The sequence below is a fragment of the Passer montanus genome, unplaced genomic scaffold (genome assembly GCF_014805655.1).
Source record: "Passer montanus isolate IOZ18808 unplaced genomic scaffold, ASM1480565v1 scaffold24, whole genome shotgun sequence".
NCBI classification, from domain to species: domain Eukaryota; kingdom Metazoa; phylum Chordata; class Aves; order Passeriformes; family Passeridae; genus Passer; species Passer montanus.
This window is the reverse complement of record NW_024367037.1, coordinates 5,279,803-5,307,639: the sequence shown is the minus strand read 5'-3', so window position 1 is coordinate 5,307,639 and position 27,837 is coordinate 5,279,803. Positions and strand designations below refer to the sequence as shown.

General features: G+C 39.7%; 1 protein-coding gene across 10 annotated transcripts; it reads left to right on the top strand.

The window, feature by feature from the left end:
* Window positions 1–1,130: 1,130 nt before the first annotated feature.
* STX17 (syntaxin 17) lies at window positions 1,131–27,837 on the top strand. 10 transcript variants are annotated; one of them, XM_039711089.1, is made up of 9 exons: window positions 1,153–1,274; window positions 4,348–4,538; window positions 6,718–6,899; window positions 10,945–11,010; window positions 17,124–17,343; window positions 22,476–22,594; window positions 22,675–22,725; window positions 24,252–24,338; window positions 25,026–27,837. In XM_039711089.1, exons 3-9 carry the CDS (start codon window positions 6,777–6,779, stop codon window positions 25,263–25,265), a joined length of 906 nt encoding a protein of 301 aa, XP_039567023.1. In that variant the 5' UTR covers window positions 1,153–1,274; window positions 4,348–4,538; window positions 6,718–6,776; the 3' UTR covers window positions 25,266–27,837. The 10 variants fall into 10 exon arrangements, with proteins under 10 accessions (XP_039567030.1, XP_039567020.1, XP_039567023.1 ...); XM_039711090.1 differs by lacking the exon at window positions 1,153–1,274 and adding an exon at window positions 1,346–1,417; XM_039711088.1 differs by lacking the exon at window positions 1,153–1,274 and adding an exon at window positions 3,231–3,535.

The window sequence follows — 27,837 nt, the reverse complement described above, 5'->3', positions numbered from 1 at the left end:
CTATCAAGCAGTCTGGAACTGGGTCTTCATAAAGTGGATGGCTAATATATACACGCTGACTGGCTGTTGCTATAAAAACGAATGTGTAAGAGCCGAGCTTTTTGCTTACTATTCCTTCATTGAGGAAACAAATTTAGGTTTATTTCCTCAGTGACACATCAATATCCACAAAACTTACAGGACCATAATGACTTCCTGCAAATTAGATTGGAGCTGGCCAAAAAAGTCATGGAACAGCAGATGAACAGATAACATAAATCTTGTTTAGAACATCACAATCAACATACATTCATATTTGTTACTCCGGAGATCTTTCTTAACTTTGTTTTATTAATGTTTAGCTAAGAAACGGTCTAATACAGACGTAACACGGTTGCTCTACAGATATTACCAGGTAGCCAGACAGTTTTACACTTCGATTCAGATGTGATGAATTGATAAGAAGTGGTACCAGGCTGCCCTCAGAGGTTCTGCCCCACCTGTCCCAGAGGTGCGGGCACGCCTGCAGGGGCAGATGCTCTGCCAGCCGTGGGATGTGGTGTCGGGGTAGGATCCAATAATCAGTGTGTCAGGCACAAACAGGTTACACTTATTTTCAAAACGTATTAATGCTATGGCCTGAAGTTGTGCCAGGGGAGGTTTAGGCAGGATATCAGGAAAAGGCTCTCCACGCAGAGGTGTTCGGCCCTGGAGCAGGCTCCCCAGGTCGCAGCACCACGGCTGACAGATCCAGCAGCCTCCACGCAGAGGTGTTCGGCCCTGGAGCAGGCTCCCCAGGGAAGTGGTCGCAGCACCACGGCTGACAGAGCTCCAGCAGTGTCCGGACATGGCTCTCGGGCACTTGGGATGCTCTTGGGAATGGTGCTGTGCAGGGCTGAGCTGGACTCCATCACCCTTGTGGGTCCCTTCCAACCAAGAATACTTCATGATTCTATGAAAAGCTCTTAAAATTTTGTCGGGAATCTTTGTGTCTCTTTTAGAAGAATAAATTTAACTTTTCCCTCCCGACAAACCCGGATCCCAGACTCCCGGTACCTCCGCCGTGGCCAGGACAGCTTCCCCGCCTCCTTCTCTTCCTCCTCCTCCTCCTCTCCGTCCCCTTCCCGCCCCCGCCCGGCGGTTCCCGAAGGGAAACAACCACGCGGAGGATGGCCCGGGGGCGGCGGAGGCGGTGTGCGTGTGGCGGCGGGGGCTGGGCCGCGCCCCGCGGCGGAGGGGGAGCCCAGCGCCGGCTCCCGCCCAGCGTCCCGGGGCCGCCACACGGCCGCCCCATGGTGAGGGGGTGAGGGGGCGGGCGGGGGCGGAGGGAGCGGGACCAGCGGGCAGCGGGGCGGCTCTGCTTTCGCTTTCGCTCTCCGTGCCAGCGACGCGCAGGGAAGGGCCGGGGCAGGCCGGGCCGGGGCCTGGCGGGCGCACGGTGAGCCCCGGGCTGGGCCGCTGCCGGCGGGAGCCCCAGGGCCGGTGGCAGAGCGGCGGGGGCTCGTCCTGCTCCCGGCCCGGCGCCGCGGAGGGGCTGGGGGTGCCCGGCCGGAGATGCCCCCAGCAGCGGCTGGGCCCGAGGTTCCCCCGCGGTCGGGTTGTGTGGCGCTGGTCGGGACAGAACGTGTCACAGCAGCTTGGATTGTCTTGTTTGCTTGCTTACTTATTCTTTGCAGCGTGACAAATTGTTAAGCCTGGCATTGCCCAGGCTTTTAAAACTGTAAGTCAGGAAAAAAAGGAGTAGTTTAGTCTGCTTGAAGCCTGTCTTTATTTTTTATGCTTTTCCTTTTTCACGCTCGCCTTGCTTTTCCAGGGCATGGTACAGGCAGAGTAGGCCTCCAGAACCTGTTGGTCTTAAGCTGCACCAGGAGAGGTTTAGGTTGGACGTCAAAAAGAATTTCTTCACAGAGGTTAATTAGACCTTGGAGTGGGCTGTTGCACCAGGAGAGGTTTAGGTTGGACGTCAAAAAGAATTTCTTCACAGGAACGTGGTGGAGTCACTGTCCCTGGAGGTATTTGAGGAAAGACTGGCCATGGCACTTAGTTCCATGGTCTAGTTGACAGGGTGGTGTTGATAGGTTGGAGTTGATGATCCCAAAGGTCTTTTCCAACCTAATTGATTGTGTAGTTCTGTTAATACTGAGAATTCAGTATTAGAGCACTGATTGCAGGTTGAAGTGTTGTGGCCTCTCATGGCAGGCGTCAGCCCACTGCAGACTCGCTCCACCGGTTCAGCTTTGTGCAAAAGGTGTTCACGTGTTAGTCATTAGCTTCTGCAGCTGGCTTAAACATACAAATCCAAGACAAAATGCCTGTTGTCTGCTCTGATTCCACAAAATGCAGTCATGTGCCCTTGCCTTGCCTAGATCAAGTCTGTGTTGCCAGGTGATCCACAAGAGCACAGATCTGCTGGGAGCCACAGCCTGACATGTACAGCTGCTGATTGTGGGTGTTCTATGGGAGATCCCACGCGTGTGCCTGTTTATCTCACTAAGCAGGTTCATGTTACTTTGTGAACACGCTGGGGCTGGTGACTGTGCCTTATTTCATCCTAACAAAGTTATTTTCTTTTGATTCATTTTCCAGACAAAAAGTAAAAGATGTAATTTACTCCCAAAGTGCAGTTTTTCTGTAGCCTACCAGAGGAGCGTGTTCCTCACTAACTGCAGGCCTCAGCCAAGTGGGCAATAGTGTCACTGTAATTGTGGAGACAGTACCACTCTAGGAAATATTTCAGGTCACCCTTGGTAGAAAGCTGCTGTACTTCCTAACATTCTAGTTAATTTTATTTACAGGGAAAAACTTTTTGACCTTTCAACCCTTATCAACAAGGCATTTATGCTGGAGGTACTTTTTCTAGTGGCAGTGGTTGTCTAAAGTGTTGTGAGTGAATTAAAATCAAGTCAGTGAATTACATTATGTTTCCCTGGGCAAGCAGAACTCCTGAGGTTTGTTGTGTATTGTACTAGGTTTCAGGGGAGAACACTAAGCAGTTTAACAAAAGTTCAGGAGTGTTAACAAACAAAAGTTCCTGAGTATTAACATTTGAGGTGTGTTAGCACCATTTTCTGAAACTCATAACAAGTAACAAGTATGTTACCATACCTAGGAAGAATTTTACTTCTGGTTGACTGCAACTATGTGACTTGTGCTGCTACAGCCTGCTTTGGATATGTCTCTTTTATTTACATAGTTGACTGAAAGTTATTCTCCATCTCACTTTTGATCACTTCTGGATTAGTGTTATTTCAGTCACTGGTGCTCAGATCCAAGCACAGAGGCAAATCACCTTCCTAAGAAGCTGAAGTTGAGTGCAGTGTTTTCACTTGTCTGAGGGGAGTGGTTCGTCAGCCGGACAGGGCTGCTGCTCAGAGGGACCTTGACGGGATGGAGATACGGGCAGACAGAAGCCTCAACAATTCCAGCAGGGGCAATAAGAAAGCCGTGCCCCTAGAACAAGTTGGGAAGACTTGATGGAGAGCAGCCTTAGAGGAAAGGACCCTACTGTTGTGGTGGTTAGAGGGCTGGAGCACGTGGCATTCTAGGAGAAACAGAGGTGGGTTTATTCAGCCTTAAGGTGAAGGAAGGGGAGATCTTCCTGTTGCAGGTAGAAGCTGTAGAGCCAGGCTGCTCTTGGAGGTGCATGACAGTGGGATGAGGAGCAGTGGACAAAGCTGGTTTAGCTACAAGGAAGATCTTCATGGTCGTCATTTGGTTTTCTTAAGGTGAAGGAAGGGGAGATCTTCCTGTTGCAGGTAGAAGCTGTAGAGCCAGGCTGCTCTTGGAGGTGCATGACAGTGGGATGAGGAGCAGTGGACACAAGCTGGTTTAGCTGCAAGGAAGGTCTTCATGGTCGTCGTTTGGTTTTGTTTTGCTTGTTTGTTTTTAGCCTGGATAATAGTCAAACACTGAAGGAGGGCTCTAGTGAGTGTGGAATGTCCATCCATGGAGGTGTTAGAACCTTACTGGACAAGGGTCTGTGTAATGGCATCTGATTCAGCTTGTACAGGATGGCATGTGAAAATCCCTGCCAACCTAAACTGTCTTTTTACTCTGTGATTGCTGAAAGAACAGGCATTATTACTTCAGAAATGAGTTGTTAAAGTCATGCTTAGGAGAACACAAGTCATGTAAAGTATGCAAGGTTTCCTTGAAGTTGCATCAGCAACAAGCAGAAGTGCATAACATTAATTTTATTTATTTAATGTTAATACTATATGAATGTAAAAAAAAAGTAAGACATTGCATTGATAATCTGTGGCTTAGAATTTTTATTGCAGAAATATTTAAGAGAAAATTAATCAGGAGACCTGATAAGAATGTAAGAAGTTTTTACATTTCTTTCTTAGGTTTGTTTTTTTTTTTTAGAAGGCAGCAGTGTGTTAAAGAGTAGACACTGTCATGGAAGTTACTTTACTGTCAGGAAATTCTTAATGAGAAGAAAATGACTAGCCAGAGCTCTGCATGCAGCCAAATCTTCAAAATTCAGAATTCAGATCATCTACCCAAGGCACATGGCTGTTGTTTACATTAACTCTGCTTTCACAGTGCTCCAGATTGTAAGTCATCTAAACTCAGTTTTGACTCTCATCAATCTCCAGATGTCATGAAAGGTTAAGGACAAAGTTATGGTGAATTTAACTTTGCTGTATTTCTTCTAAGACAGAATGGGCTGCTTGTTTCTTAGAGTTCATGTGGTGTTACATGTGTGAAGAATTTGCATCAACACTTCTTCAAGATGATTCTGTATTAAAGAAAAGCATGATATGGCTATTAAATATCTTTAGGGAGCCAATTTTTAATTAATTCTAGCTCATAAACTCATGGATTAGTGTATAAGCTGCCAGGAAATTAAATGCTTGTTTGAAGAGGAAGTACTGCAGTTTGGAGTATGATGCTTATCTTTTGGACATTATAAAAAAAAAGATTCTAGACTCAGAGTAGAGTTCAACTGTGATATATGAGTACCTCTTTCAAAAGTTAGGGACTGTAGTGACCAAGGTATAATAGAATGTAGTTTTTATCATCTTGCATTTAAACTGCTGTTTTTGGAACGGTGAAAAGAGTGGATCAATACAAAAAGTATAACTTTTTTTTTGCAACCTGAAAAATGTGAGGTCACCCATCCACTGCATGTTTATTTGAAGGTTATTATTAAATGCCTTGGGTTAGAAGGGGATTTGTCAGACCACTTGAGAGTGTGTTTTTATAATTTGAAGTGGGTATGATTTAGCAATGACTGCAAAGTCAGTTGATGAAATAATTTACTTTTGAGGTTCTGAAAAAAGAAAAGATGTGCCATTGAAACCTTAAAGATTGACTTCCCTTAACTTGTTCTAGTCAGTAAACATTCAGCTTTCCACAGTTCTCAATTTCTTTGTTGAGTGACATAGATCAAAGGAGGAGAGTCTCCTGTTAGCATTCTGTTCTGAAAAATGCAGCATTGTTTTATTTGCAACCACCTTCCTCCCTATACCAGAAATGCTTTTGCTTTCTTGCTGGAAGATGCTTCCCACTTGGCTCCTTTGAATTTGGAGCAGGTTTGTTTGTGTGCTCCCTGCAGCCTGCACGAGAGGGCCGGGGCTGAACACAGCAGTCAAAGACCCAGCACCATCATCTGGTGTCTGCTCCCATGTTCTCTCTGCCTGCAGGAATTGCAGGTCTCAGAAAAACACCAACACCTTCCCTCTGCATTTTCACACCGTAGGTAGATCTGAAAAAAGTGATGTCTAATTTCACTGTTGATAATATGTTTGTCTGTGTGAAAAACAGAAATATTTTTTAACCTGTTACGTTCTGCTGTGCCTGACCTGTACTAGGAGGAATATGCTGGGTTAATTACTTTAAATCAGTTTAATTACCAAAGGAGGAAAATTGGGAAAGCTTTCTGATACAGTAGCTGATGTACTTCAGGTGCTTCCATATAACCAAGTAGCACATGTCTTTTTACTGACACTTGTGACAAAACTTTCTCCTACGTGTCTTCTTTCCCTTTGTGTGCATTCAGCATAATTGAATTCCTTTATGTTACTCCTATGCTCTGTAGATAAATGCTATTACATACAATACTACACATCTCTCTTTTAGAGAAGTGAAATTCAAAAATTATATTTTACACTCTGCAAGGAACAGGATTCAGGCTGCTTATGTACTTATGGTTCTGCAAGTATTTCAGCAGCCTGTTTATACCCCTTGTTAGGTGATGCCTTAGTCATTGTCAGTAGGGAACATGGGCAATTTGGAGTGCAAATCTTCATTCAGGAGCTCTTAACATTTCCAGGAAGTGGAATTCCAAAATTAATTTTATTCTGGTGTCTTTTCAGGACATGTTTTACAAATTCTAGGATGATTCTGAATGTGAATTGGCAATATGTGAATTCTGATCAATCGAAGCATCTAATTGGAAGGTTTTTTTCAAACCTTTTTTTGTATCATAATGCTGTAAAACATGTTTACCTCTGCTTTAATTACTTAGTCGCTTTCTTTCTTCTTGTTAGTGTTAAGTTTTATAAAAAAAGATTTCCAAAGCCTGCAAACAAGTAGAGATAATACATTTAAATGCAAACATCCAGATGTTAATACTGCTTAACTGTTGGTTTTGGGGAATACGTGATCATCAGAAAAACAGATTTATCTTATTTTGATTTCTTTAAAAAGTGATTCAGGTTTAACTTTCTTGTTTGTTGTTTTGGTTTTTTTTGTTTTTTTTCTTGTTCATTTTTTTGTTTTTGTTTTTAGGGTTTTTTACCTTGGTGAAGGTATATTGGACAACTGTTGACTTGAAAGCTGCTTTTAGGATGTCTGAAGATGAGGAGAAAGTTAAACTCCGCCGAATTGAACCTGCAATTCAGAAATTCATTAAAGTGGCAATTCCAACAGACTTGGAAAGGTTAAGAAAACACCAAATAAATATTGAGAAGGTTAGTGTTCACTTTTTACTAATGTAGTTATTTTTGCAGTATAGAAGCAGTCACACTGAAAGATTATGTAGAGTTTTTGATGAGAAATTGATGACAAAATGCTTTGATTCAAATTTGGCTAAAGATGAAAGTTCTATATTTGTAATTGTGTGCACAAAGGCCTTTACATTTGTAGTAAACACCAATGTTAGCAGTAGTTTGGCTGAAATACTTGTATGATAATTCGCATTTATATCTTTTGTGTGCATTTTAGCCATAATGAAAGTGTTACAGTACTTTTGTGAGCTGTCATGATGATTTTCTCTTCAATAGTTTTTGTAAAATTAACTTTCAGCCATGCAAACCAAACATCCCTAGAGGTAAAAGGATAATTTTATAGAATCTGATCCTGTTTATTTTACAGGCTACTTTTAAGCAAAAATCACTAATTATGTCCAATTGCTTAGAGCAGCAACATTATTTACTTATGATGAAGCCAATATCTCTAACCTCATTTCATGAATATTGATTTAAACCTTAGGTTCCAGAGATAGTCCAAACAATTAATCTTCTAAATCACTGTTTGAAGAAACTATAAAATCAATATATAATGAAATTTGACCTTGAATACACCTTTTCAGAGGAAGTGGCTACCATAAATTCATCATCATTGCTTCTCAACTATGTGAGGGTCCAACTTTCTAAATGACAGTTTTGGAAGACTTAGAAACTATAGCCTTAAGAAATAAGGTGTCTGTACTTTTTCTTTCTTCGCTTTCCCCATGAAAATTCTTGTTTTCTAAAGTATATTCCATGGATTGGACGGCTTTTCACTCTAAGAGGGAATAAAATGCATGTGTATCCAAAAGAGGTACAGATGTCTGTAAGTCTCTGTTGGATAACAGCAACTGACTTGCTAGTACATTGGTACTACAATTCCCGTTCTTTCTAGTACAGGAAAGTGCAGATTTTGTTTGGCTTACTGCCCCAGGCTTTGTTGGTGATATGTAACAATCCTTTCAAAAAAAAAAGTGCTGCAAGACATGTTTTCTATCTTGCTTTCATGAGAGAAAATTTTCGTTTTTTAAATTTAATTTCATTGTACCATTCATGTCATTGTTTCAATTTAATTTCTTATACTTGTTTTAAAGGATGTTGTGTGAAACAGTTTTTACCTTTGTCTGGGAACCATTGTTGTGGTGGGACTATATGTCAAGGTGACACAAAATGAGGAATGAGGATATCTGAGTCCTATCTGTATGTGGACATTTGTGTCAGGTATTTATTGAAGAGCTTTTAGCAGGAGATATTATGACAAACTTTTGAGTTCTCTCTGGATACTGTCAAGGAGGTCAAGGACAGGTGGAAGGGATCCAAAGCAGAAGCATGAAAGAGGGCTTTTCTTTCTAAAGAGGGCTCTCAAGAGAATGTTCATAGAGCAGAAAAGATTGAGTGTCTAAGGGTAACCTAATGTTTTATATTTTTGTTGTGGAATACAAACTATTTGGCTATAGCACAATTATGATTAAATATCACAGAAATATGGAACCTATAGAGTGATTTGGGTTGGAAGAGAATCTTTAGAGATCATTTAGTCCAACTCCCCTGCCATGGGGTGGGAACACATTTCATTACATCAGGTTTCTCAAAGCCCCATCCAACCTAGGCTTCCAGGGCTGGGGCATTCACAACTTCTTTGGGCAATCTGTTCTAGTTCCTCACCACCCCCATTAAAAAAAATTTCTTATGTCTGTTCTCAACTTACCCTCTAAATGTTTAAAAACATTGCCCCTTTTGCAGTCACTGCAGGCCTTAGTAAAAAGTCTTCGTCTTTCTCCTAAGCCCACTTTCTTTGTGGAAAGGCTGCAGTAGGGTCTCTCAAGAGCCTTCTCTTCTCCAAACTGAGCAATCCCAACTTTCTCAGCCTTTCTTCACAGGAGAGCTGTTCCAGCCTTTGTACCATTTTTGTGGCTCTCCTCTGGACCTAACATAAGAGGTTAGGATTCCATAGACATTTTTACTTCCTGGACCTCCCTGAGTTTTACATGTACTTGTTCAGGATAACATCATGGAATGTTAAAGGGTTGGAATGGACCTTAGAGATCATCTAGTCCCATGGGTAGGAGCACCTTCCACTAGGCTCAAGGCTTACCCAAACTGGCTTTGAACTGCTGGGGATGGAGCATCCACTACCTCCCTGGGCAACCTGTGTCTCATCACCCTCAGAGTAAAAAATTCCTTCCTAATCTCTGACCTAAATTTCCCCTCTTGTAATTTGTACCCATTGCTCCTTGTCCTGTCAACACAGCTCCTGATGAAGTTTCCTTCTCTGGCTTTCTGGTAGGCCCCCTTCAGATACTGGAGGGTTGCAGTGAGATCTCCATGCAGCCTTCTCTCCTCCAGGCTGAACAGCCCCAGCTTCCACAATAAATAATGTCAATACCATCTCTTCTCAAGCTTTACTATCCTGGAGGCCCCCAGGGTGAACGCTGTCCAGGAGCATGGCCTACTTTGTGTTGCATGACAAAGAGAAGTCAACAAGGAGGAATTCTCTGACCACGTGAATGTCAGTGTGTTAAGTCATTGGATTCTTTGGACTCGTCACTTGCATATTCTGAATTTCGAAGCAAAGTAATAAACAATATATTAAGCAGATGAATGTGCTGAACATCTCTAGAAGAAATTATGAAAAGCAGTAAAGGCTTCCTGAGGAATTTTTCTTAACTGGATAACAGGATTTTTTATTGTTAGTTGTTTGGACAATGTATTACAGTCAGCTGAAATCAAATAGGTGATTTTTCCCTAAAACTTCAGAAATTGCTGTTTCAGTACTCTTTGAGGGGTGACTAAATTGGAAGATCTACTGTTGATACAGGGCTTTCTGTCCATTTTATTTTAAAGAACACTGGCACTAATTTTAATGACATAGCAATTTATTCAGAGGTTATTACTATTCCGTTTCCTAGAAGAATAATGTTAATCTGACTTTGTTGAACACTTTTATCCTCCATAGCACTACAAAGTCCTATCATGAAAGAACTTTTTGCTCTGAAAATAAGTAGTAACTTTAGATTTCTCCTTGTATTTTAGGAAGCTGAGTAACTTATTGCTGTGGCATCTAAAATTATGAAAACAGTTACGGAAAGATAGAGGCTGTAGATAAAGTTTTTTATTGATAAGAAAGCTTATTAAGAAATTGAGGAATTAAACTTAAACATAAAAATACCTTAAAAATCATGGTAAATATTTGCCTTGTTATCTAAACAATTAAATAAATATTCTAATATTGTCTAATCTTGTAAATATATTCTTTGATAGTTTCAGCACACATTCAGGAATCACAGCATCTACTTCTCTTACTACTCTTTTTCATGCTAAAGTCTAGTCTCTATATTATTTGTGTAACTGCCTGTTGCAGGCACTGCTTGCTTTGATTGATGAGAAGGTTCATATGTGATAATATGCAGTTCTTTTGCCAAACTTGCTCTCTGCTATTGTAGTAGTTAGTCTGGTCTCTGTCCCATGGGAAGTACTGTATGGATCGTTTCCCACTAGAAGTTAGTGGAGCCTCACGGAGGTGCCAGATCTGGCCTGATGGTTCTTATAGCTGTGTTTGTTACTATATAGAAATGTTCAGTGTGAATGTAGACAGCAGCATTGTGTAATGCCATTTTCTTTGTCGATAGTATCAGATACCTTCGTTGTCCTATATGACCAGTACTGTTTATCCACTATTCCACTCCATTCTCCTGCCATTTGTTCTACTGCCCACCAAGTGATTTGTGCCACAGCAGTGTCAGGATGCAATTTCACTTGGATGTTAAAAACTGATAAAAACAGAGTTTTCCCTGGTTGTCTGTAATTCAGTAAAATACATTGTACAAAATTTTTCACAAAATACATTGTTATTTACCTCTCTAATTTTGCAGTGGAACTGTTTATGATTCAACGTCTTTACTTTCAGTTTTGGAAAATTAAAGTGATCATTAACCAAAGGTAGCTTTTTTCTCTGCATAGCCAGTTGCTAAAAATAGCAATTCTAAGGAGTCTTTTTCCTCTGTTTTAGTATCAGAGATGCAGGCTCTGGGACAGATTGCACGAAGAGCACATCAACGCAGGACGAACGGTTCAGGTAAGAACATGAAAATGGCTGTGCTGCTGATGGGGTTGAATTACAGACATAGTTCTGGTCACCTCAGGGATGGACCTTCAGAGAGACACATACTTGGCTGGTGGGTTTGACAAGCAAGCACACAGCTTCATTTAAAAGTTAGGGATTTCCTAATTGTGTCCTATGAGGCAAATACAGTCAGAAATGTTTCTATGTTCTTGAAAAAGCAAAAGTTTGGAGACTGTGATCTTTTGCAAACTATCCTCTTACATTATTAAATTAGAAGACAGCTCTTGCAATAAGGGATACTGCTAATTTTAAAGCATTATTTCAGACATAGAGAACATCTGGACTACTAGTTTGGTGTGCACATCTGTTGTTAGGTGCATGAGATCATCAAGGGAGGAAATACCAGCACATTGGTCAGCACGGGCATCATGTCAGTGACTTCACCCATAGTCATCCATAGGGAACCATACACTGTTTCTAAAAATACCTATGTCTTGATGAAAATGATGCAGAAACTCAGCCAAACATCAGCTAAGTAGCACACAGGCAAAGTAGATTATCAGTACAGAAGAACACAAGGACCACATCTGCAGCACAAAGTTTGCTGAGACAGATATAGCATCTGGTGGCTGCAACAGCTACACTGCCAGTGTTCTGGGGACAGATGTTTGTTGGCCAGGAGAGGCAGCTTGTGTTGCTTTCATAGGTATTGTTCAGAGGAGAGACCTGTTTTTGCTACTGTAAATGACCTACACTGCACATAGACAAGCAGGATTTGCCAGCACAGGTGGCGTAGTCTTAAACCATTGCTCACAATGCTAATACTGTGAATCCTGTGTTTGTTTCAGTATCTTACTGACTCTTGTGGGAAATTAGAACAGACTAAAAATGAAAAAAACAACCACCACCAAAACCTGCTCACCTCAGAAAGAAGAACTTAATCCTGATCAAACAACAGAATTAGATGGTAGGCAGAGCTGGAGTTACGTGTCTTTTCTAAGGAATAGTGAGCTTTCTGTTTAGTGTAGATGATATGAAGTGACACGTGAAATCCAGTTAATATTCCTGCTCATTGGACGTTTGAGTGTGTAATTTGATTTTTCACCAAGTACTTTTTAAATTTTAATACAAGTTTTTTCTTCATATTCAAAGAGGCTTTCAAAGGTGTGTAATTTGATTTTTCACCAAGTACTTTTGAAATTTTAATACAAGGAAATTCTTTTAAAACAATGGTATTTTAACAGGTGTGGTGTAGTAAGCATGCATTTGCTTATGTCTGTTCTCTAATCTGTTTTCACATCTGAGTTGTGGGAAAGGCTTCTCTTGTAACTTTAAATTACCAGTATAATTTCTTTAGCAAGACAAAAATCTGTCAATAATTAGAGAAAAAATAATTGTGTTGAAGATGTTATTTTTAGATATTTTAAGTGCTGTAATAAGAAAACTGCTTATATTTCTCTAGAAACATTTATATTTGTCTTGAATCTAAAACTTGCTGTTTTTACTTTCAGTCAAAGTAAATCTTCTTTAGCAATTTATTGCTTCTAGCTCTGGATACAGATCTAGATGCATTAAAGTGGTTCACATTCTGATACCCAGAGAGCAGAATAAGTATCTGGGTCCATGAAAGAAGAGCAGACTGGCTCTTTGTTTTAATTAAATAGTTAGGAGTCTGGAGTACTTGATAATAAATTATATGACATGTAGAATGTGTTTGCCGTAAGCTGTTTAAATGTTTACTGATGGACTTGTGATCTGTTTGTTTGCAAAGAAATCAGATTAATTATTGTGATACCAAATGTTCTCTGCAGCACACACTTTGCTCTCAAAATTAGATGTTGTAAAAATACATTAGGAATCCCTAAGTCAATATTGACCCAAGGCATCCGCCACAGGTTTTAGACAAATATATGCACAGCCATTCTACATTTAATCCATGTGCACATAATTAGCCATTTTTCTGAATTTTCAGTTTACCCAGAATAATTACTTCTGTTGTAATTTTGATGATGGTCAAAATTATAATAGAAGTATAGATGAGTGTAAATCTGTTGCTCTGCTTTCAAGTGACTGGGTGACACATTAAAAACTTCTATAAAGGAAGGTGAAGAAAACAGATAAATCTTGCGCAGGGCATAAAGAGACCCTTTAAAAAATATTGAGAAAATAGCTCTAGTGTATCATGTATTAGTTTTTCTGAACGTGCTCTTGTATATTTTCATGTTTAGGGACAATCCATGAACTTCTTAAAATGTTGGAAACTGAATGAATTTGCAGTTTTCTGGGCTTTGTCTGCATACATGCTGACTGTACCACACAATTAGTTTATTACTGCAAGGTTTAAGATAATTTCAATAAAATGGCAGTATTTTGCTGTAACATCTAAGGACTGCCCTGATCATTTTGGTGGTGAGAGGGAGGGAAATGCTGCAATTACTAGAGAGGAAATAAGATATTAAACCAAAAAAAAGGAAAATGCAGTGGATGAACAGTCTGGCTTTAGTCTGAGTATTCAGCCCACAGAAAGAGACTGTTCTGCAAAACATGCTTAGGCTGACATAATCTCTCCACTGTATTACTCTAACCTGGAAAGCTGCTTGAAAAATGTTAATCTATTTTTTCTTGTTCACTTTTATGGCTTCTAGTTCAGCTGAAAATGGTTTACAAGTTAAAGGTGGTTTCTGATCAGCTTTTTTTTGCTTAAATCTTTGAAGCTCAGGTTGTTGGCCCAAGGTCTTGTGTGGGTCAGGTCTTCTGTAACATTTCTGAAGTGATCCTCAGGTACCTCTCTGGCATATTGTGTGGATATGCTGTGAGGGCATGAGGAGCAGTGTAGAAAACTTTATTTCTGCAGGAGATTCTTCGTGGTATCAGTGAAGGATCATGTAAAATCAGGTCATTATTGCAGCCTGTGGCCATCTGCATGGTAAACATATCCTTAAACTCAAAGTTCCTTTGACCAAGAATTTTCTAAGACTTGAGGGACATGGAGTAGAAGTGAACTGATTGTGTGGTCCAAAAAAGCCAGATAACTTGGTGGCATATATGAACAGAAGAGCAGTCAGTGTGGTCTCTCTCCTACAGTCTCTTCAGTCAGCAGTAGTGGGATCCCAGGTAGAATAGTCTGTCCAGTTTGGGTCCCACACTTCCAAGGGAAGGCATGAAGTGAATAGGGAGAGACCAGTGAATGCAGTCAGAAACTGAGAAAACAGGACTTCTGGTAAAGATCAACAAATTAGTTATTTTGCCCAAAGAGTGCCCAAAGGTATTGTGCTGTCTGTCTGCAAACGTGGAGGGGAGGGTTGCAAAGAGGGCAGGGCTTGTCTTTCCCTGTTTTGTACAGAGAGGATTAGATTTACCTGTTTTAAACTGAGGCCAGAGAGATTTGTGTTAGACATAAGGAAATGCTATAGTATACTGAATTCTGGCAGTGAGGTATGAAGGAAATTGTAGCTCTTTATGCAGAAGTCCTTTTAAGACCAGATTAGATAAACAGCTGACAGAAATAATATAGGGACCGTAGATCATGCATTGAAGGGATAACTTACCAAGGTTTTCATCAGTTGTATTTTCCTACAGTTTTTGTGAGAAAGCCATTTGAAACAAAGACTGTTGGAAGTTGATGGACAAAAATTGCAATTGTTATAAAAAAATTCTGTGTCTTTTGGGTTGGATTTGGAGAGTGTGAAACTCAGGTGTCTCCACAAAGAAAAAGAGAATTTTGTATTACCTTCCTTGATAAATAATCTTGGTTTTAAAAGTGCAAACAGTTGGGATAAGAGTGATACACTTTCATGCTCTACCTAGAAATTAAACTCAGTGCCATTAAATTATTATGAGATTTGCATATCCATAACATTTGTGATGTTACACCCTGGTGAGCTCCTGGGATGTGTCTCCTCACAGCAGGGCTGAACTTTCCTAAGCTGAATCCATTCACCTTCTGTTTAATTGACAGTAAGTAGAGCATTAGTCCTCCCTTCAAAACCACAAAGGAAGAGCTACTAAAATTAAATTTCACTAAATAAGCTAATATCATCATATGATTCCTCCATCTTCTTGCTCAGAAATATTTCTCTTTGATTGGCAAGGTAGTAATGAGCAGTGGAAGTGAGGATCTGGTTTAGCCATTCCTTAGGATGAGCACTTCATACCTCTTTCAGCTTCTGTTCAGGATCTGTGCGAACTCCCATCAGCCAGTTGTGTTGTGTTGGTCACTGCACAAACTTGTAATTTGCCCCAGCAGCAGCTGCGATGGTACAGATCCCAAGTAGAACTACATTTTGACTCAATTTCAACTGCAAAATTCTCCTTTTTGTTTCAAAGAAAAAGCAGCTGCTATGGAACCATTGCTATCTCACCCCAAACTCACTGTTGTCACTGTTTTTTCACTAGTTTTTTTTGCTTGACTTGTCGTTTTTCCTTTTTATGGTCTCCATTTTTGCCAAAGACAGGATAATAGTAATATCTTTTTTTTAATTGAAATAAAACAGCATAATCAACCTCAGCCCCTTGCATATAGTCCTAGAAATTAGATGATTGAGTGTTGTGTTTAGATAGTCCCATTTTGTTACTTAAATGAAATTCCAAGATTCTGTAAAGCAAGAATTTTGTCACATGGTGCAGTATGGAAGTGGTGACATTCTCCTCTTCTGGGTGCATAGGGGCACACCGTGGGGGGAAGATACCAGGAAGCAGGAGGCAGACTGAGGTGAGAAATGGATGGGGAAAGTTACTGGCTACCATGTTTCTAATTCAGCTCAGTGTCTTCAACAGTTGGGGTTTTTTTGTATCTCTCTTTCTTTAAATTGTCAATCAGTGGTTTTACCTGAGGTTAGTCTTGAATAATACAGCTTAATTTGGCTAATAGTACTCTTAATTTAAGCATACAGTATAATCTAATCAATTCTTAGTAATTTGACACATGATTTTAACAAATCAATAGTTCTTTCTTTGGAAGTTTGTGCAATGTTACTTCAACATGTTGTTGAATAATTTCCTTCCTTCTTCTCTAATTACATTTTCTACTATTTTTTTCATAAATGCTAAAAGCAATTAATTCCACTAGTATATATAAATAAAATTACTTCCATTTAGATCTTGCTTTCCCAGACAGTTAGTTTTACCTTTCTAAGGCATTATCTGTACCTGGTTTGTATTCTGGAAGAAAACTTTTCTATTTCTAACCACTCATTGGTTTCAATCCATTCTCTTGTTCTGTTGTGAGGCGAGTATTCAAATTAACTGGTAAATAATGTGACAAAGTGTAGAATTTATTATATCACTGTAAAGTAATGCAGAGAATACACTTTTATTACAGTCTCTTTTTTATAATTAGGTAAAAACTCTGACCTAAAACAGTAAGTGGTGTAATTTAAACTGTAAATTTCTTCTTTTAATTTGTAGGACAAGAAAATTTGTGTGCATTTTTAAAGCCCAGGCAATGAAAAATCCCTTTATTTTTAATGCAGAAAGAAACTTATCTCATTTGAAATGCCTGTACACATACTCTTCTTAATAGCTGTGAACAGTTTATATCTCCTCAGAAGTCTTGTAACTAAAGAAGTATTTACAGGTTTTATTAAACTTGATGTTCCAATGAAACCAATATATTTGTTGTTCATCTGAAAAAAAAATAATTTAAAGAAAAAGTAATCCTTCTCTTTTGTCCCTGAAGTTGTCTTCCTAAAATAAACGTTTTGGGATAGCTGGGGGTATGAATGACTGTATCCTGATGTCCTATGATCACCACAGTCACTTTTTATTATGAAAAACGAAATTTTGAGAAGCAGTCACTTACTTTACTTGCATATTATTGCAACTTGTTGTAATTTGTGTAAATATTTTGGCAAAGACCTAAATTGACTGGAGAAACAGAAATAACTTCAGCGATTACACAATTAATTAATTAGTTAAATACTTTAACTGAAACCCAAAATAAAGCAAACTGATTTGGAGAAGTGGATAAAGTACAAAACGACAGCCAGAAAAATCAAAATAGTGGTGGTGATGGGTTTAAAAATGTTTCTCCCTTGATCATGAAGATGAAAGGTGCTTCCCAGGCACTGGAGGTGTCTGGTGTTCTCACACAGTAAGCTACAAAATAACTCTTAATACTCCTGCAGCAGCTCCGTGCCAATATGCGAGAGATGGAGAAGCTCTGTTTGCGAGTGCGGCAGGAAGACATCCCAGTTCTGCAGAGAATGATAAATCCCATTAAAGAGGAAGCTTCAGTTGCCATTAAGGACTTCCTGCAGCTGCATTCTGAATCTGCAGAAGAACTTAAAAGGCAACTCAAAGGACAGGAGGATGCTTCTTTAACCAGATCTGCAACTCTAGGACAAGGTAGTAGAATTTAATTTCTGTATTTATTGTATCTCTGTTGTTGTATCCAATTTCTCTGTATCCAATTAATTCTTCATTAATATCTGGTCAGTATGCAATTTCTCTGACCAGATATTAATGAAGCAAACAAATAAGATTTCAGTTGAAGAGTATTGTTAATGAAGAAGTAGATTTCTTTCCCTACAGCACACTTTTGCCATGCCCTGTGACTGAATTTTGATAAGCAGAAAATGCTTAAATATCTTTAAAAATTAAATATCTATGGCTTTCCATGACAAAGATCCTGTACCCTTCGATCTTGAAATAGTGGATTCTTCACAGGAAGAAGAATACTTACATTTATGTTTCAAGATATATTTTTATGTTTCTGGCTTCTTCTGTCCCCCCTGCAAATCACTTGATCATGTGCAAATAATAATTTTGGCCATTTTCATTGAATTAGTGAAGAAATACCAGGAAGATTTTTATATGACAGCGTAATACGGCATTGATGAAATATATGGAAAAGAGAAGCAAGTTCCTAGGTAAAGAAGAACACCTCTTCCTGTAGCATTTTAACTTGGTAAATGACAAGAAAGGAGTATAAATCCATTTAAATAAACATTTTTGAAAATACACTGTGACATGCTAGAAATCAGATATGTTTGCTGGTCTTCCCTCCTTTCTGTATAAAATGTCTTTCAATCTTTGTTCTACCATTCTGTCTTCAGGAGAAGTCTCTGTTATGCCCTGGTGCTGGCTAGTGCTCTCTCCTGATGATCTGTGAGTTCCCATATCTGTAATTAGTTTGATTGCTGCAGTAGCAGTATTACTTAGAATGATTTGAGTATTTCATGTGTCCTAAAATCAAAAGAGCAGTCTCAGTCAGTAGCACTGTAGAAGAACCTGCTGTCAGATTTGATTTCATGACCATTCTTGTTGCTGCATGCAGAACTACAAGAACTCTTAAGTGTGATTAACAAGCCAGTGAGCCTCGTGGTTGACTGGGAGAAAAGGAGAATTGACAACCACCCTTGCTTCCAAGAATGTCGTGTGCAGTAGTATCAGAAAAACTTGGAACATGAAGATAAATCAGACACAGTCACAGAACCCTTTGGGTCATCATCTAGATCCAAGCTTCCTGCCATGCACAGGGACATCTCCAACAGACCAAGCTGCTCAGATCCAACCTGGCCTTGAATTCTTCCAGAGATGGGGACATCCAGCTTCTCTGGCCAGCCTGTGCCAGTGCCTCACCACCCCCATTGTAAAAAACTTCTCTCTTAAAAGGCCAGCAGAAAAGACTGAATTGGCTTCTGACATAAAAATCTCGACCTCTTCAACACCTTCAACATCTTGTAGTTAGTTGTTCAGTAGTTTGTTCTAGTGTCTTTGTGGATTTCAAAGTCTCTTCTCTTGCAGTCCTCTAGGAGCACCTTATTCAAGTTCTCAAAAATATGCTTGAAATTTCAAAGACTGTTTGTTAAAAATGCTCTAGAGTGAATTTCATCAAACCTTCAGACCCTAAAAAGGCTTAGCTCATCCAAATATTTTTAACCTGTTCTCTTTATGTTTCAGCCTTTATCTTTCTTATTTAAGTTAATTGCATCAAATACCTGCTTAAAGCTACCTTTTTGTCAGACAATGCACTTCCACATCCTTGGTCTTCTCTAACTGCAAAAACATTCACAGGAACGTCCTTGCTACCATTTATGCCTCTTGGTAGTTGAAATGTATTTATGTCCTGGTCTTCCCGATGTTAACTTTCCATGTTTATATTTTAATTTGTAACTCATATTGTGCATCAAATTCTTGATATCCAGGGCACTGAAGAGCTCTTGCTGAAGCAATAAACATCTTCCTCTGCATCAGGATGATTTGATTTCATCTTCAGTACAGCCTGGTTTTTAGTGTCTGCCAGCAGTTCTGCAGTCCTTTATCTTTTAGGAACTTCTTCCACATAATTTCTATTAATAATTTTACCCAGCTTGTTGACATCTCTTTTGTGGAGAGCTCATTGTCTTCAATATTCAGTGATTCCCTTCATATATATTAGCCATTACTTTCAGTCTCTTTGTGCGCTTTTCTCTTTTTATGATCAGAACTAAATTTAAGATACCTCTTCTGTTGGTGACTTTCTGCAGTTGTTCTCAGTACATTCCAGTATTTCATTGGAAAGGCTTTGTCCTGGCTTACTGCTTCTCTTTTTTACACAATTACATAGGTAGCAAATGGGAACTAGAGTTTAATTTCAAAGAACAGGACTGTTTCTGAAATCTGAAATAACTTTGAACTACAGAGGACATTGACTATAACAGCACTTCAGAAGGACAAATAAATTTATTAGAATGATGGAGATGAGAAGAACAAAAAAAATACTACTGGAATGACAGGCATCTGCAAGTCTGCTCAGGAATGTGGAAAAAATTCACCCCATCTACAGAGAAACAGACAGGCAGACAACTAAATACAATTAAACAGGTTTTTTTCAAGTTTGCCTGCCTGTGCAAGCAGCCCTGTTGAATTGCTAACCCAGACACAGTGTATTGCCTATTCTTTTGTGCTTAGAGGCTGCAGTCCTGAAAGCAAATCTTGGCTGTTGATCTTAATCAAAGGAAGTTCAATACGTGCCCGTTCTTTGTAGCATGTTGCTTCCCATCTGGTAGAGAAGGAAGGAGTTTACAAATTCAAATCTCCCATTTAGAAGGCATGTCAGTGATATGATACAGTCCCTTCCCCCATTCACCATCCTCAACAGAGGGCCAATAGAAATGGAATTTAATTGCATATTAAACAAATATTAACAAAAGGTGAGACTCCACTCTTAAAATTACTAAAATCTTTTAAGCAACATATTGGATCTTCCAGAGCATTAGATTTTTATCTCAAGTGTAATGAGGTGTAAAACTCCTCTGTGAAATCTGCAGAGGTGTTTTGTATTATTGTATTTCTGTGAAGATGCTGTATAAATGAACTGGTAGAGTCACTTCCATTCTCAATTCTATTAAAATTGGTTAGACTTGATAAAAAGTGAAGTAGTGAATATAAATTTCTTACTCATACTTTCAGCCCAAATGTGACCACCTCTTACCCTTCCTCTTCTTTACCTTAGTTTTTTTAAGTGAATTAAGAATTTTTGTGAGGAATTTTTTTCTCACTGATTTTTAGTTTCTACAAAATGAAAACATGTAAACCTACTTACAGTTTTAATTTCTCTGGAATGTGTGTCATGCAAAACCATGGTTTTACAACACTTTCAAGGATATCCTTTTCTGCAGTAGGTTGGCATATATTGTTAGGAGCAGACCAGAGCAAGGTTGTGGGAGGAGGCAGCTTTGCTTAGTGAGATTTTTATTTTGCTTTTGAATTATGAATACTTTAATTTTAACCACCTTAGCATCATGTGGTTGATTAGGGAAGAGTACACCTTTCTGGGCAGAAGAAACTTGATTTTGAAATAGGATTGTGTAGGATTGAAATGAAATAAAATCCTCAAAATCTGTGATAAATGTCAGAGTATGTGGCAGAACAGTTTTCTCAAAAAAAATTCACCCGTTTGGATATATAATTAATTACATTGAAAAGGGGAAAGGAATATTTTAGAACTGAGTATACAACCTTAATTAATCTGAGGTTATTAATCAAAAATACGCTCTGGAAGAACAGGTGATGATTACAGAATGTGAAGTGCCTTCCGTGTCCGGATTCTTAAAGGAAAAGAGGTAGAAATACTTAAAAATAAAAACAAGCCCAAGTTAAACCCCCAAATTGCTTCGTGCATTCTTGTTACTCTGCTTACTTAGTAATTATGTCTAAATATCAATTTCATTATGTTAGACTTCTACTGTGCTGATAGTAAGAAGATTGGGTCCTTCATCTATTTTGAGATATTGAGATAAAAATGTTGAGAAATGGACAAATGTTATGAAAATGTTATCATTTTTATTTTATCTTAAATTAATTCCATGAATAAGCATGCACTGATTTTTTTTTATTAATATGATTATATTTGTTTTCCATTGGACATATCTGTTGTTGTAACAGTTATATAATATTATTATCGTACCTTGGCACAATCGTTGTATCTAAAGATTTTAATACAATATTTACACTTTAGTATTGTTAGATGTATCTAACCAGCCTTCCCCATAATAAGCTTTCTCTTGGGACTGCATTCCCAAGGAAGGAAACACCAGTGTCGTGCTGAAGGAGCGATCTCCCTTCAGAAGTTGAAGTTGTTTAAATTGAGATGATCTTTGCACTGTGTTTACATATACACCTTCTCCAGTCTGCCTTTCAGACTCCCAAGCTCTTCCTCAGTCCTTGTATTGACAAGCCAAACTGCTTTGTTATTTTTCTTTATTGCCACTCAATTTGTTGTCCACAATTACAGGCATGTCCATGACATCTGCAGTGGCTCTGGAGTGGGCTCTGACTGGAGGAGGGGTGTGTGAGCCTGTTCATTGTATCTGCTCTCCCCAGTGCCACTCACTGTCTGTCATTCCTTGCTTTTAACACCATACTTTGTCCTAATGTCTTCTGCATTCAGTCCAGGTGATTTAGGGAGGAATACACTTGAGAATATCTCGTGTACAGCACTGAGCTGCAAATGTCTGCCATCCTCATGGATCCAGCATGGAATGCTGGGCACCACATTACTTGGGTTTCACTGCTTTTGCTTTGAAAGCTTTTTCCTCCAGCATCTTTTAATTCTCAATGGCTGAAAATCAAACTGGTTGCATGATAATCAATCATAAAATGAGTAACTGTCTGTTCAGTTTTGGGAGCACAGAGTTTTTATGTGTCGTACGTAAATGAAAAGTTTTTGTCCCAAGCCCAGTTTTCTCAGTCTGGTCAATACAAAATGAATTAAATGACTTTGAATTCAGGAGTATAATTTAGTATCATTTCAGGAGTGGTTGTGAAAATGTGCTGATAGAAATGAATCTATTTCTTTGTCAATAACATCCTTTTAAGAAACTGTGTAGTGATGTAAGGCCTCTCCCTATATGATCATTTTTGGGGCTGTTGCTTGGCTAGAATTAGGTTAAGTATCAGATTACCCTTGAGAAACTTCAGGAGTGAGAAATTCTGCACAGCACCGGCATCCTGGTTCAGTGCATTTGTTTATAAACATCATGTTTCTCATTCAGAAACTTTATATAACACAGAAGTGAAGGATGGCTCCCAAAGTTTGATCCAGATCTCCTCCCGCCTTCCGGAAATACCTCAGGAAGAAAATGCAGCTGAGTCCTGGGAAAGTTTAGAAGGGGTATGTTGGAACTCCCTCCCTCCCTTGGTGCTCTTTGCTCTAGCAACTATCACAGAATAACTTTTATTTTTTATTTGCAGGACTTGGTTGAGCTCAGCCAGCTGGTGACTGAGTTTTCTCTCTTAGTCTGTGTAAGTATTAATTCTGCTTTCTGTCCTACAGAGTATCCTACAAAAACAAGGTGCATGGGTAACTCCTAGGTGGGGTTGGGTGGGGATAAAAAAAAGCTGAGGATGCATCTCTCCTGTGATTCAGGCTCTGCCAAGGTGACGCTTTGAGGAGGCAGCAGTCTCCTCTTTCAGCACCAGTGCTGGCAGCTGCTCCCAAATTCTTGCCACTGGAGCAGCTACAATGTTTCTGCCAGTGCATATGGCCACGAGCTGAACCTTAGCAGAACCTCTGCTGTGTTGATTGCAGACTTCTACCTAGGTCCTAATTGTAATGGTGGTGACAGCTCTTACGGCACAGGGTGTGTGTTTGTCAGGTATCTTTTCTCACTTGATCAGGAGTGCTAGAAAAATCCTCACTGTTCTCATGCCCTTTCTCTGCTCTCACCACATTGCCAAAATGTCTGTTCCCAATGTTTAGTTCTTCCTGTGCCATAGGGAATTTGAATGCACAATTCTCATCTCCTAGGAGAGTTCTTTAATCTCCTTGCTACTGGGTTAGTAGGGATAAATAACCTGGCTTTTATCTTTTCTGCTGAGTATGTGCTGCTTCATCTATACAAAAAACCCAAGTAAGAACCATTAGATTAGAGAGGGACTGCAGAAATGTTCATTCAGTACTCTAAAGGTTAAAGGAAGAGGTCCTGTTCCCAGGACTTACTGGATTTTTGCACTTGACCATCATTAGCTATAAGAGCAAGCATTTAAGGTGGGTGGACTGCGTTGTAGATGAATACCAGAGCTGGTGTACTCAGCGGTTTCTGACTTAGAAAGAGGCAACAAGTTCAGAATGCCTTTTATGTTAAGCTGAACATTAGCCATCTCATTATTTTGTGACATGAAACAGCCTGCGTACTGCTCAGATTAGAATAAGAACAAACAAACTCACAGACCCCTTTATCTTCTGCTCCCTGGGAGAGACTGCAGGGGAACCTGACTGACTGCACTGGGAGAAAGGATGGAATGTTTTTGTAAAATCAAACAGTAAAATACAGAGCAACATCAAGTATATTTTCCCTGCTGTCACTATTTCTGAAGTCATTGTTCTATAATGTTGTAATTAAATACTTCTTAGATTTCTTGATGCAGCTTTGTATGTTGGAGTTAGTACTGATCTTAAAAATGCCCTTTATAGAATTTTTTTTTGAAACTGAGACTTAGCGGGAAAGAAAACAGGCTACTTTGCATTATTTTTCCTTTTGGACTGTGAATTCCTCTATCTGTAGAAAAGATTTAGAAATCATTTTGTTTAACTGCAGCAAGACGTTGTCTAATATCCACCCCATATTATTACTTAATAGTTGAGATTTTTTGAAGTTAGTCTGTAGCTTCAGCAGAGTTTAGCAGATGCTAATCATGGAGCACCACTAAGGCTGCCGGGTGCAGATGAAAGCTGCTGTGGGGCCCTGATTACAGGCATTAAAATGGTGTGTATTGGCTCACTGCTGCTTCCCAGCAGGTTCCCTCACTCATAATTCCTTTGCATCTAGTCCCAGCAGGAGAAGATTGACAGGATTGAAGACCATGTCAACAGTGCTGCTGCGAATGTTGAAGAGGGAACCAAAAACTTGGGGAAGGTAGGGATCTGCTCCTGCTGGTGAATCAATGGTGCCCTGCCTCCCAGCCACCCTCTGTATTAACCCCATTGATCTGCCGTCTTTAATGCTGAGGGAACCAGCAATTAAGGAAATAAAGAAGAAATGACCCACAGGTAGCAGGGAAAAAAAAAATCAATCTCTCTTGTAATTTTCTATTGCATCCAGGCTGCTAGAAAATACAATTATTTAATTTGGGGGGGGCCTTTTTAAACCATGTTCTGATGGTTACTTTGTTTTACCTGCAAAGACAAGTGCAGTCAGTGACTGGCTCACAAGAATCACACAAGCATTAAACAAGAGGCTGATGATAGCCTGTCATTGCCATCCTGTTCCTTGTCAATTGCTAAATAATCCCCAAAGCTGCAGTCAGGCCCATCACTGAAAAGTCTGAGCATTTTCTCAGTTTCTGATTTGATTTAAGGATGGTGACCAGGTAACACCCAGTGTACAAAGCAGCTAGAACCACGTGAAAGGACTTGGTTCACAACTGCATACACAAGACAGGATTTTGAATTGGTGTTAGCATATTCTGTCATACTTTTTTAAAATACTAATTTGTAAAGTTTATTTATCACTGAGCATTCAAGTCATTGCCAAGAGCAGTGAGGGGAAAATGCACATCGCCACAGGCAAGTATTCTAACTACTTTTTTTTTTTCCTTTACAGGCTGCAAAATACAAGCTGGCAGCTCTGCCTGTGGCAGGTGCAGTCATTGGTGGAGTGGTGGGGGGTCCTATTGGTCTCCTTGCAGGCTTCAAAGTAGCAGGAATTGCAGCTGCACTTGGTGGTGGGATTTTGGGCTTCACAGGTGGAAAACTGATACAAAGAAAAAAACAAAAAATGATAGAGCAGGTCTCTTCCAGCTGTCCAGAGCTTTCTCACCAAAGTGCCAAAAAATCCAGCTGAAGTATAGATACATTATGGCCAGGAATAACAGTGTAGTAGCTGAGCTAATGACAGACTTGCAGCCTTATGCTTTATATAAAAGGCTGAGTTGTGTGAATTTTGATGACAGTTCTGCTCCTTGGGAGGGCAGAAAGAGTTGTGTCAGAATTTCTCTTTTCAGACACGGTGACATCAGTCCTTTGAAAATTATAGGGATAACTTTTAATTACATAATTCTTAGGTAAGGTATATTCACAGCTGTAATAATGGGTGACAGGTGCTTCATGCCAAATTTGCACAAAGTGTCTTGCAGACAACACAAAGAGATACTTGGAAAATTCTAGTGCTTTCCCATGAATGCCATGAGAAGCTGGAGCTTTTATTGTAGTGCTCCAAAGAAAAGGAAATAAATGCCATCATTCTTTCATGCTCATAGTATTTTAAATTTACCTTAATTTATCTGGATTCCAAACTTTTCCTGTTATTCCCCAGGATATGACTGACTATGCCTGTTTAATAATACACAGGGAAGCGTGTGCTGTCGTAAGAAAAGGTGTGAATGTTGACTGAGCAAAGTAGAAAAAAGTTATGTATATATCACATCAGCACTGGAAGCAGCTTCTCCCCTTTCCAGGCAAGGCAGTTAATTTGTAAGCTCCCCAAAGTGTAGCTGTGAACTGAACAGTCTAAGCAGCAACCCTGCAGCACTGCTACTGGAGGGTAATAATTTTCCACAGCTGTTCAGCTCCTTGGCTTGTCCTGAGAACACTATACATGGATGAAGAGCCAAGCTCTGGCATTCTGAACCTGAAGCCTCACATTGTTGAAGCAGCACTTACTGCAAGATGCTGCCTTTGCTTCTCCTGGAGCCCAGAGCAGCATGGTGGGAGAGCTGAACAGCTTCTCTGGAAGGCAGTGCTGCAGCCAGGCCCACTCCCTCCAGGGCTCTGTCCCTCAGGCTGCTGTGAGGCCCCAGGCCAGCAGAGAAGCAGCGAGGTCCCTTCACGCTGGCAGTGCCAGCTGGCAGCCCCCGAGGTGGGGAGGGGGTCAGAAGTGTCAGCCTGATAGAGCTGACGGTGTAAATCACCCTTGTCTGGGCAGATGCACTCTTGCATTACTCTCCAGTGCCAAAACTTCTGCTTCCACCCACACTGCAGTGTAGCTGCTCAGCCTCTTCAAGATTTTGGGACGTGCTGTGGAGCCTGAAAGGGGTGAAATGCTGGCAGTGCTTTTGCTTGCTTTTTATAGTGGACCCCTGTTATCTTACCCTCCTTAAGAAGCCTTTTCCTTCTGGAGCTTCGATTGTCAAATGCAAAAGTGTTAATGTGTTGTTATTGTTATATAATTGTACAATTGTCACATGATTTGCTGTTCTGAACATGGTCCTACCTCCACCCTTTCAGGACACTTCCCACACTACTACTGCTACTGTTTGGGGGAACAGAAATTGAGGTTGGGAAGTCACTTTTTGAAGTTTTTAGATTGGTCAGTTAATCCTGAGCTCTGCTTAAGTTGTTTTCTTAGGTGCACAGTGAAATGAGTATTGAGATAAGGCTCCCTAGCAGGGAACATGGTCCAGGGAAGTGTACTACAGAAAGAGCTCCCTTTCAATAACCAGTACTTTGATACCATCACTGGAAATCACTGTCTGCTAATGACAGATGATGGGGTTTTGTGCCTAGAGACATTGTAAGCAACTGTTACAGCACAAATAACTTCTTCTAAGCAATGCTTCCTTATTACTTTTAAAATGCTGAAATTGCTATCAGCCAGAGCATTATGTCTATTTTAAGTAGGTCTGAGATTCAGGGAAACAATGTGTGCAAGAACAGTTTTCACAAGTAATTGCAGACATTGTCAGAACTGCATGTGTTAAAGCCTCGGTGCCTGCACTGGTAAAATCAGCTGGAGTGCAAAACATGACCTGAGTAATTCAACTCATTTGCTTCTGACAGGCAAAAAGCCCTTTCCTTTCAATGCATCTACTTTGGATGTAAACACAGTTAATGAGCTTTTAATAACTTCATCGTAAGGCTGTTCATTCCTTTGATATTTATTTTCTACATTTAAAGGAAGATACTAAGAAAAAAAGTGTTCTTAATCAGAAACTGGTTGATCCTTTGTATCATCTTCAAATGTGCTCTCTGCTGCTTTCCTGCTGTGTGCTGTGAAACCTCGTGCACTTAAATGACAACAGCAACAGCAGCGATGTTGTGGACTCCATCCTCTCCCCCCAAGCTGGAATAATGCCAGGACAATCTAAATTCATAAGACTGAATTCCTGCCCCAGCTTATACAAATTCAGCTTGTTGTGCACTCATTTTATGAAATGTCTACAACAAAAACTATTCTTCCCCCTTGCATCCTTGTGGAAGCAATTGGAAATCATTGTGTACACACTAGATGTGGGAGACTGTTATTTAAGCTATGATATTTTAAAATAGGTGGGTTATTTACATATGCAAAGAAACATCAGCATGTGAGTAATGAAACTAGCAATTAAGTTGCTAGGCATGTTACTCAGAAGAATTGTAAGATATAAATAATTCTTTCAGATGAAATAAAAGTTTTGCCTACGAGACTGGTTGGAGCA

Bases quoted from the DNA above. Each gene is read 5' to 3' on its own strand.
- STX17 (XM_039711086.1), top strand. From the start codon at position 6,777: ATGTCTGAAGATGAGGAGAAAGTTAAACTCCGCCGAATTGAACCTGCA. The intron at 22,595-22,674 runs GTATGTTGGAAC...TTTTATTTGCAG, and splicing joins CCTGGGAAAGTTTAGAAGGG to GACTTGGTTGAGCTCAGCCA. The intron at 22,726-24,251 runs GTAAGTATTAAT...CTTTGCATCTAG, and splicing joins AGTTTTCTCTCTTAGTCTGT to TCCCAGCAGGAGAAGATTGA.